The sequence below is a fragment of the Oryzias melastigma genome, unplaced genomic scaffold, assembly GCF_002922805.2.
Source record: "Oryzias melastigma strain HK-1 unplaced genomic scaffold, ASM292280v2 sc00364, whole genome shotgun sequence".
Classification (NCBI taxonomy): Eukaryota; Metazoa; Chordata; class Actinopteri; order Beloniformes; family Adrianichthyidae; genus Oryzias; species Oryzias melastigma.
In genome coordinates, this window is record NW_023416962.1 from 16,909 (window position 1) to 28,368 (window position 11,460).

General features: G+C 41.0%; 1 protein-coding gene across 1 annotated transcript in view; it reads right to left on the minus strand.

Annotated features, from left to right (window-relative positions):
• Positions 1 to 2,238: 2,238 nt before the first annotated feature.
• The window catches only part of LOC112138321 (protein NLRC3-like), a 49,998-nt gene continuing 40,776 nt past the window's right edge, over positions 2,239 to 11,460 (minus strand). Inside the window, exons 2-4 of the mRNA XM_024260883.2 lie at positions 7,876 to 7,965; positions 6,870 to 7,708; positions 2,239 to 2,516 (exon numbers count right to left, since the gene is read on the minus strand). Of these exons, the coding sequence (XP_024116651.2) occupies positions 2,450 to 2,516; positions 6,870 to 7,708; positions 7,876 to 7,965 (996 nt within the window). The 3' untranslated portion in view covers positions 2,239 to 2,449. The remainder of the gene's footprint in view (positions 2,517 to 6,869; positions 7,709 to 7,875; positions 7,966 to 11,460) is intronic.

Sequence of the window (11,460 nt, forward strand, 5' to 3'; positions counted from 1 at the left end):
TAGAAATGTTGGATTTCATGTTGGACTTTTGGAAACAAACTATTGTAAGTGTAGAAAAATCCAGGAAAGCATGAAGTTTCTCTGCAGAAACTCAAAGATGTTCACCACAATCAAAGAATGAAGCAGAGCTAAACTTTCCTTTCTCTCTTCATCCTGACTGGAAAAAGCAGGTTGTGCAGAAAAACAGCTCAAAAGTCTTTAGTTCTCCTTTGAAAGCATTCACTGACATCTCTAATCTGTAGAGGAGCCTTGAAAAACATCAGGATCCAAAATGTCTGAATGTGGTCCTGCAGAGGAGCTGCTGATGGTTCTGATGTTAGTCTGAGTGTTTCAGCTGATTCAGTTCTGGAGCTTCTAAAGAACCCGTGTGTGTTTGGACATGAACAGGTCCAAGTCAGTCACTAGTCATTCTGTCCACTGTGTCTGCTGCTCCTAAAGTTCCTTTTCTGATCCCAGAAATCCTTCAGGATCTTCTTCAGTTTGTTAGCTGGTCTACAGACTGCAGAGTTCTGATGGTTCTGCTGTCAGTACTGACTGTGAAGTGGGTTCTTCTGAACAAAAGTCCACTGTCAGAAATGACTCCCTGACTTCAGCTGACTCCAACATGAAGCTTCAGCATCTGACTGACTCTAATCTAGTGGACGTCTGCCAAAGCTCCAAACTGACAACAAACTTCCTCCTTGAGACTCTCAGGACGTTTCCATCACAGCTCAGTGGAGCTGCAGGTCCAGCTGGACCAGAACTTTCATGGCGGCAGGTGGAACCAATGAAAACAGTCTGTTCAAATCCTTCAACACCGGAGCTTTAGCTCATTTAGCTCCAGTGTTTAGGCTACATTCTTTCATCTACCGTTAACACAATGAGTGTAATTCCAGTGGATTCTGAAGCGGAGTAAACGAGCCTCGCGCTGATACGCAGCTCTGTGCAGTTATGAAGTGTTTGTGTAATCCATGATTATCGGAGGACACTGCAGCGGAGAAAAGCAGCTTTGTGCTGCAGCGCTCTCATTATGAGCGCTCTAAGTTAGTAGTATTGTGTATATCGGAGCAAAGCAGGAAAGAAAATACACTTTTTCCACGTCAGAATCAGCTGATACACGGTGATATTGAGAATGTAGAAGATTTATGGCAAGCCAAAAAGATATTTATTCACTGCAACATTATTGGTGTTTTAGGTTTAACTACGGTGGCCCTGAAGGTTAAATCACATAAACAAATTCATCAACGCAAAACTTTATAAGAGCGATCCAATCAGAACACAGAGCCCTTTGGCCCGCCTGGGAAGACGCTAATTCAGTGAATTGTGTCTGTGATATAGGTGAAAAATGTCTAATCGAGGTAGAAAAAGAAGAGTACATATAGGGACAAATATTATATTCCCTCAACAAGATGTTGTGTACGTTGTGTGGAGCGACCATCACAGGCAAAAACACAAGAAAACCTGAGGCGACTTTTGCAGACAAGCCAGCCTGAAATCCACGGAAAGGTAAACATACAAAACATGATTATTTCCAGCGTATTGGGCTCAATCCGAATTCTCCCCGACCCTTCCAACTATTGTTGCATTTAAAGAGTAGGATTATCTGATATGGTTGTTTCAAGGGGTTACTCTCGCCAAGCTAAGCGCCGGTACTGCGCGGTGGAGAAGCGCTTTTCTTCACGCGGGTGAAGCTCTGAAGCTCAGAGGTTTACATTTAAATGTAAGTCTGGCTTTATTGTTTTAGCATGACGTTTGTAAAGTTATAAATCGATGTTGTTGTGTATTTCCGAACGCTAGCAGCCCCGCTGCTTCTTCAGATCAACAAGCAGTCAACGTACTCCCTAGAGCAGTGTTTTTTAATGCATTTTTAAACTTCACTACCTCCTCAATACAAGTTTTTTTTTTATGTTCAGACATTTATAATGAGGCTGATGTTATTTACACATATTTACATGTGACCAGCACAAAATGTGATGGAAATTCATGTTTTGTCCACATGTAATACGTGCAGCCAGGATCACGTTGCTGCATTTCCGGCACGCATTTTAAGTTTGTCCAAGGCTGGATTTTTTTTGTTGGCTGCACGCATTTAAAATTAAACTTTTAAGTTAAAGTCCCATTAACTGTCACACTCCTAAATGTGTGAAATGTGTTCTCCACATTTGACCCATCCCCTGGTGGAGCCGTGAGCTGCAGAGACAGCAGCACTCAGGAAACATTTGCTTGTTTAACCCTAACCATAACCATAATCCTAACCTTAACCCTTTACTCTGGGTCAGTGTGACTAAGAAAAAAGTTTAGCACTGCCTTTACGATTTTTGAAAATGACGTACGAATAGACACTTTCTTATTGGAAATGGGATGGAATTATAATTATTATTTTTTTTTTTATGTGTTTTAAGTTGAAGCTGAATTCCCAGAAAGGACATGTTTGGAAAGCAAAGTGAACTTTAACATTTTTTTTAACAAATTAGTAAAATCTTTGTCTGTTATTCATGCGATGACAGTAAATTTCATTAAAATGCTTTAACTTTATTCTATATTTTTGTCAACTAAATATCTACTGTAATTTAGTCGATTAAAATTTGACTAAAATTAATAGAATCAACATGACTAAATTGCGACTAAAACTAAACCCTATTTTAGTCAAAAGACTATGACTAAAACTAAATTAAAATTCTGTCAAAATTAACTCTGTAGCGAGGTCAAAAAACTGTTGGACTCCACTCCACATTGTCTGCCACGAGTCTGCTGTGTGACTACACCTGTGCACCCAGATCGCCTCCCAGGCTCCCCCTACTGGCAGCAAATAAAACTAAACAAGTTGAATGCAATCATCTCACTTTTGCTATTTAGGGCTCCTACAGATGCTCCAGGAAAATGCTTCATCATCACTATATACAATGTTGCTGTGCTGTCATACTTGAATAGAACTGTGAAACACTAAATGAACTTTTGGTCCTCGCTGCTCATAATAACACAAATATTTGTATGTTGATTTAAACATACTTTAGAATAAAATGTCGTTTTTCAGTGAAAGATTATAAACCTAAAAAACAGCATTATCATAGTAATCCTCAGATTTCCATGTTCTCCACAGAAAGTGGAAAGGTTGAACATTTCCAGAGTCTCTCTACCTTTCTCTCATGTTGTGCAGCAGCTGTGCCTTTGTACCTGCACCCCACCGTGCCGCGTGCATGAATGCGCTCAGGTTACCTTCATGCCGCTGCGGCACACCGCCACCACCCCACAGAGGACTAGAGAGATAATAAAAGAGAGCATGAGTCTCGGTAAGGAGTCAGAAGGGAAATGGTCTTGAAGCTGGATCCAGATCCCAGATCAGACCAGGAAAACAAAGACGTTCATGGATCTATTTGTCTACAAGTGGATGCTTCAGAATGGAGCAGAGCAAGGAGACTTAGGTTCCCCCATTTCACTTAGTGTCACAAATTTAAGCTTTTTCAAAATGCACATTTTTATTCATTTTTATAAACTATATGTGGCAGTAAGGTTTAATCAGGCTGATGTGCAGGTGCACATAATCCTACCCAGGTGCTGCTAATAAGCATCTGGTTACTATAAAAGGGGACTGAGCTGGCGTATCCAGATTCCTGGACTGAGACTGCCTCCCTTCACATGTTGCCACTGGGCTCCACTGCCAGTGCAGTGGTAGTTGGAAGACCTAGTCGCACCGCAAATCAGCGTGCGGCTAGGTAGAAGTAAATTTGAGTGAATCGCTTCCTACAGGGTTATGTAGGTGGAACCTGCTGCTGTTTTGGGGTCTTTTTTTGTGTCTGGTTTTATCAATCAAGACTGGCTACGGATGCTCCACGGGTCCTCCACGTCAGCTTCTCTGGGTCAACCGCAAAGCTGCAGCCACTCCCTCCGTTCAGCAGATCACATTGGTGCTTCTGATTGTCAATTGGGATTGAGAGACAAGGATTCAATCAAAAGGATTCTTTATTGTCATTTCACTACAGGGATGAAAGGAAATTTGCATCTCTGGTCCCAGACCAACTGTTAAGTAAGGGATAATACCTAATAAAGTGTGCATTATGAGAAATTAACGCACGAAGCGGAGGCCTGAACCGTCCGACGTACAGCGGATTTCCCGAAGTAGAAAGTGTTTGGAGGAGTATGTTTGAAGCTGCAGCTGCCCTGTGGAATCTAGCATTATAAGAGGACGTTATCAGAGATTTTCAGGAACTTTTAGAAATTTTAATTGATCAATAAAATTAGCACACAAATGTGAATTTAGAAATATTTTGGATTTCATTCTGTGTTGAAGACCACTCAGACAATTTGATGATTTTTTTCAGTGACTTGTCAGGTGGTGCATGGTGATCAATTCGATTTTTTTTTCATTAAAAAAGACTTCAGCTATTGTTACAACAACTGTGATGGATAGATGTTAAACACTGTAAACATCTGTGAGCTTCAGTATGGTTTCATGCCAAGAAAGAGCACTACAGATGCAACATTTGCTTTGAGGATGTTGATAGAGAAGTACAGAGAAGGTCAGAGAGAGCTCCACTGTGTCCTTGTAGATCTGGAGAAAGTTTATGACAGAGTGTCCAGAGAGGAACTATGGTATTGTATGAGGAAGTCTGGAGTGACAGAACTATGTGAGAGCAGTGCAGGACATGTATGAGGGCTGTAAGACAGTGGTCCTGCCTCATGCTTTGGTCTGCAGCTACTGCATCCTCACTGCAGCTAACACTTCACATCTGCTGAACCAGTAAAGTCCAGTTTCTGACTCACAGACTCTGGTTCACATTGGAAACTGATTCGCACAGAGGAATGTCCTCAGAAGGAACCTAGTTAATCATTCAAGAGAAGACTGAGATATTCTTACATTCTGGACCACTGATCTCCTGATAGAAGCATTAAAGTAGTCCAGGTGAGGAATTATCTAGAACTTATTCAGTTTCTTTATTAACTGATTTGTATGACTGAAGTTGTGTTTCAACTGATCTTTTCAGAAAAATACTTTTTTACAGCTGGAGTTTTTTTTTTCACATCAGCCCTGTCCCCAGAGCTCAACAGAACAAACCTGCTTATGATTTTCATTCCTCCTGACTGTAGTTTTAAAAATATTAAGTTTAGTTATTGAGTGGAACTACAAACATAGTGTTTCTTTTGACCCTTTAGCCCTGCTCCCAGTCTTGTATAAAAACTACCTGCAGAGGCTCTTCTATCTAACCCAGCAAAGATTTTGTCTTTAGAAGAATACAGACTGAGAACCAAAAGCTGACCTAAAAACTATGTGAGCTGAAAGATCTGATGCTGATCCAAGCTCAGTAAATAAGCTCCAGAACCAGGTCTGTGGGAAAAACCTGTCAGTCCACCATAGTTTGACCTCCTCACACATTTTCATAAGGAGATGGTGCTCTATGGGTCAGAAATGTACTGCAATTGCTTATCCATTTAAATCTCCAGTTTTCTTTCAAAGAACACAGAGAACATGAACTTATCCCAGAAATCTACACCTGGATGGACTTAGGTTCTCATTTTTAGTCTGGTGTGAAAAATCCAGGATAACATTTATAACCATCAGGTAAATGAAAAAAAAGGAGTTTCAACTCCAGCAGATTGTTGTGATTTTTTACATTGTATGAAACAGACATCTATTGTTTTTCTTCTTCACTGAGATCTTTCTTCTAAAAAGGGAAAAAACAAACAACCTGGAAAAACAGTTGAATGAAATCTGACCTGAGACTCTCCAGTTTACAGTGTGGACTCTCTAGTCCAGCAGACAGAAGCTTCACTCCTGAATCCTGCAGCTTGTTGAAACTCAGATCCAGATCTCTGAGTCTGGAGGACTGAGAGCTGAGAACTGAAGACAGAGCTGCACAGCTTCTCTCTGACAGATTACAGCGACTCAGTCTGAAGAAAACAAAGACAGACAGCAGTTATTGAAACTTTTGTTTTTCATTCAAATTCATTTGTTCACTGAAGGTGATTTTCATGAGAGTTCTTACAGAACTTTGTTGGAGGCTTTGATAACTGGCAACATCCTCAGAAGAGCCTCCTCTGAAGCAGAGTATTTCTTTAGGTTAAACTCTTCCAGATCTTCTTCTGATGACAGTAAGATGAAGACCAGACCAGACCACTGAGCAGGAGACAGTTTATCTGTGGAGAAACGTCCTGAACTCAGGAACTGTTGGATCTCCTCCAGTAGAGAACCATCATTCAGTTCATTCAGACAGTGGAACAGGTTGATGCTTTTCTCTGCAGACAGATCCTCACTGATCTTCTCCTTGATGAACTGGACTGTTTTCTGATTGGTCTGTGAGCTACTTCCTGTCTGAGTCATCAGACCTCGTAGGAGACTCTGATTGGTCTGCAGTGAAAGACCCAGGAGGAAGCGGAGGAACAAGTCCAGGTGTCCGTTTGGACTCTGTAAGGCCGTATTCACAGCATTCTGGTAGAACTGGACTGGATTGGTTTGTTTGAGTTTAAAGATCTTGGAATCTCTCTTATGTTTCATAATGTTGACTCCAGAGGTGATGAAGGTCCGGTGGACATGAAGAGCAGCCAGAAACTCCTGAACACTCAGATGGATGAAGCAGAACACCTTGTCCTGGTACAGGCCTCTCTCCTCTCTAAAGATCTGTGTGAACACTCCTGAGTACACTGAGGCTGCTCTGATATCGATGCCACACTCTGTCAGGTCGGATTCATAGAAGATCAGGTTTCCTTTCTGCAGCTGCTCAAAAGCCAGTTTTCCCAGAGACTCCATCATCTTCCTGCTCTCTGGACTCCAGTGAGGATCTGTCTCAGCTCCTCCATCATACTTGACCTTCTTGACTTTGGCCTGAACCACCAGGAAGTGGATGTACATCTCAGTCAGGCTCTTGGGCAGCTCTCCTCCCTCTCTGCTCTTCAGCAGATCCTCCAGAACTGTAGCAGTGATCCAGCAGAAGACTGGGATGTGGCACATGATGTGGAGGCTTCGGGATCTCTTTATGTGGGAGATGATCCTGCTGGCCTGCTCTTCATCTCTGAATCTCTTCCTGAAGTACTCCTCCTTCTGTGGATCATTGAACCCTCTGACCTCTGTCACCATGTCAACACACTCAGCAGGGATCTGATTGGCTGCTGCAGGTCGTGTGGTTATCCAGAGGCGAGCAGAGGGAAGCAGGTTCCCCCTGATGAGGTTTGTCAGCAGATCACCCACTGAGGTGGACTTTCTAGGGTCATTTAGGATCCGAGTCTTGTGGAAGTCCAGAGGAAGTCGACACTCATCCAGACCATCAAAGATGAAGATGACCTGGAAGTCTTCAAAGCTGCAGATTCCTGCTTCTTTGGTTTCAGGGAAGAAGTGATGAACAAGTTCCACCAAGCTGAACTTCTTCTCTTTCAGCACATTCAGCTCTCTGAAAGTGAATGGAAATGTGAAGTGGATGTTCTGGTTGGCTTTGCCTTCAGCCCAGTCCAGAGTGAACTTCTGTGTTAAGACTGTTTTCCCGATGCCAGCCACTCCCTTTGTCATCACGGTTCTGATTGGTTCTTGTCTTCCAGCTGGGAGTTGAAAGAGCTCTTCTTGTCTGATGCTGGTTTCTGCTCTGTCTGCTTTCCTGGATGCTGCTTCAATCTGTCTGACCTCATGTTCTTCATTCAGCTCTCCAGTTCCTCCCTCTGTGATGTAGAGCTCTGTGTAGATCTCATTCAGAAGGGTTGGGTTTCCTGCTTTAGCGATTCCCTCAAACACACACTGGAACTTCTTCTTCAGACCAGATTGGACTTTATGTCGACAAACTGCAGCAGGAGATCCTGAATGAAGACAACAAACAGAGTAAATAAACTCTCTGCAGCCTGAATGATGAGGGTTTGAATCCATGTGGTTCCATGTGTTGAGACATCAGTAAATCTTCATTTATCAGCAGCTGAAACCTTCAGAGAAATCCTCTTACTGCTCTGCAGTCGATCAGCCAGCTCCTCCTGCTTCATTCTCCTCAGGAAGTTCTCTGTGATCTTCATCAGTGACTCTCTGCTGCTCCTCTGCTCTTCATCTTCACTCTCCTCCTCATCCTCCCTCTGACTCAGAAGCTTCTGGATCTTCTTCAGCTCCTTCTTCACAAAAGTGACAATGTTGACCTCCAGCAGCTGCAACAGAATTCTAGATGAATGAGCCAATCAGAGTGAAGTCATGGAGCCAAACATCAGCTCCATGTTGGACACACTGACAATCCACTGGTCTCCAAAGTGCAGCATGGAGATGACTGTGGACAGAATGATGGAAAAGCAGTTGTTGTTCATGTACAGACCAGAAAGATGGAATCCAGCTGTGTTTGATGCTGCTGGACAGACGGACCACTGGGAGTCTCTGAGCTCTGCTGGTCCACTCTGTGGAGAATCAGAACCATCAGATCCATTCTGTCTGTGCTGGGAGGATTCACATAAAACTAACTTGAGTCAGATCGGTTCACAAAGTCACAGCTAGAATGTTATACAAAAAAAGTCAGTTCCTATTGACTTGACTGTAAAAAGACCAAACTTACAAAAATGTAAAAAACATTTTTACATTGACTTTGTGGTTTCATCATGAATCCATAATAACTTTTCTTTTGGTTTATTTCATATTAAATATACAAATTTATATTAATTTTCATACAGTCCAAATTCTCAGTTATTTCTTGCAACATTTGATCTCTCAGTATTCATTAGATAAAAACAATAATTTAAGAGAGAAACACATCAACCACAGTGTTACTGCTTTATGTTTCCAATATAGGATCTAATTGAAGTTGAACATGAAAATCCAACAACACGCTTTAGGATGATCTTTGTGTCTGCACAAATAATTAACCACCAATAGTAAAAGTTGAAAACATCTCATAAATCAATGGGATTGGTTGAAATTTAAAAGAAGAGAATTTCAAATTAAAACATTCTCTAAGAGTAAAAGGAGGAAAGCAACAGAGAACTAACTATGAAGAATATTTGAGAAAATCTAATCTGTCAACAGATGAAATTATTGAATTAAATAAACTACAAAACCAACTGGACATTTTACTCTTACAAAATCTAAAGATACAGAATTGATTTCGATGGATCAAAGTTTGAAAAAAATATTTTCCTTAATCTTGAAAAGCAGAAGCAACAAAAAAGCAAATAAACAAATGTAAAACATAACTTTTACAATATAAATCCAGATATTTCCATTACATCATTAAAGGCTGTAATTGAATTGTTGATTCTTAATTTCACCAGTTTATCGAAGATCTTTAAAACAAATTAACAGATGTTGCTGTAATAATAATGACCTCTGGAGGGTCAGCTGACCTGAATGAATTAATAGTTTTTACACATTTATGACGAACATCAGAGAGATATTGTTAGATTGTTTAGATTGTTTCTCAGTTAGTAATTGAACACAAAGAATCAAGGGTTACTTTAATTCCTCAATCTATTAAGGACATGTTATCATGACATCATTGGAGGTAAATTCCTTTATTGTTAAATGATCATTAAATATTGTTGGAAAGAATGTTTGGGGGTGCAGCTGGTCTGAGACTGTTAGCTCTTTTGTTAGTCAACCTTTGCAAGTATTGCTCACCATCCCCCGTAACTTGTTTTCTCCTTTGTTAGTTTCCCCCTTTCTTATCATGGAAAACAACTCATTTTCACATGCTCTCCCAAATATGGTGTTGTTCCTGTCTTTGTTTCTTAAGCTAATAAAAGGCTAATGCTAATGAAGAAGGCCAGAGCAGGGGGTGAAGACATACTGCTAACATGTGCTGACTCCTCTGCACTGTTCCCTCTAAGCTGCGCACGTGCGCAATTGCCACTGCTCCCACACCCATTGCGCACAGCAAATCTATTCTGCACATCAGTGTTAATTTCGTTGACGAAAAATTTTCGTCATCGTCTTCGTCAAAGACACTATTTACCCAACGAAAACGAAACAAAAACGAAACAAAAACTCCCACCCAGACACGAAAACTTTAAGAAAATTGACAGACTTTTTCGTCAACGGATAAAAACGAAGCGAAAATGCTGATCGAAGACGACATCCAATCATAGTGACTGCTGGTGGAGGAGGGCGGGAGCAAATGCAGAGTGATCCAATCAGAACACAGAGCCCTTTGGCCCGCCTGGGAAGACGCTAATTCAATGAATTGTGTCTGTGATATTGGTGAAAAATGTCTACTCCAGGTAGAAACAGAGAAGTACATATATGGACAAATGTTATATTAAAGACGACCCTCAACAAGACGTTGTATACGTTGTGTGGAGCGACCATCACAGGCAAAAACACAAGAAAACCTGTAGCGACGTTTGCAGACAAGCCAGCCTGAAATCCACGCAAAGGTAAACATACAAACACGATTATTCCAGCGTATTGGGCTGAATCCAAATTCCTCCCCGACCCTTCAAGCTGTTGTGGCATTTTAAAGAGTAGAATTATCTGACATAGTTGTTTTAAGGGGTTACTCTCGCCAAGCTAATTAGCGCCAGTACTGCGTGGTGGAGAAGCGCTTTTCTTCACGCGGGTGAAACTCTGAAACTCAGAGGATTACATTTAAATGTAAGTTTGGCTTTATTGTTTAGGCATGACGTTTGTAAAGTTATAAATCGATGTTGTTGTTTATTTCCGAGCGCTAGCAGCCCCGCTGCTTCTTCAGATCCACAATCAGTCAACGTTTTAATCTCCAACGCCATCACGTCTTACATGACAACACCGCCCTCTATTGGCCGGCGGTGGTATTACAGCTCACCACACACATGCTGTTCAAGCACAAATAACATCCTCACAGGTGTCCTGGACAGCTTACTCCCTAGTGCAGGGGTCGGCAACCCAAAGTGTTGAAAGAGCCACTTTGGACCAATACAATAAAAAACAAATGTGTCTGGAGCCGCATAAATTGAAACGCCTCTTAAGAGTCTTACACTGCAAGTAACACAAGCAGAATGTGTCGATTAAACGCTTATTTCTCCTGGTGCGTGTCCTCGTGTCATATTAGCTTCATTTTTGGCCTCATGACAAATTTGTGAGACATTGCAACGTCAAACTATCTGACAAAAGCTGGATAGCCTCATAATGAATATTTGAGCTTTTATTTTCAGTTTCAGTTTATTTTGAACACTATTAAAACAATAAAACAGTCAAACAAGAAACAAAAGAGTAACCAAAAGAACAGTACACACTTGATATAGTGTTCAAAAAGGGGTGGGAGGAAGTTAAAAAACTTATTTAATCCCACCCTCTTAGCTAATTTAAATAATGCTACTCAAGCCTATCAACTTACTTTGTCTCAATAAAGGAAAAAAAAGTCACAAAGAAAGAAAAACAGCATACACACATGGAAGAGAAAAGAAAAAAAGATCCATATATATGTAAACACCCGTACACAAATGTATATACACGTATATGCCTGTACACTTAAATATATGCACTAATCACTATACATCCACAATAGCCCCTCATTTATTTATGATTATATAGTCATTAAATATTTTTGACCTGTATTGAAT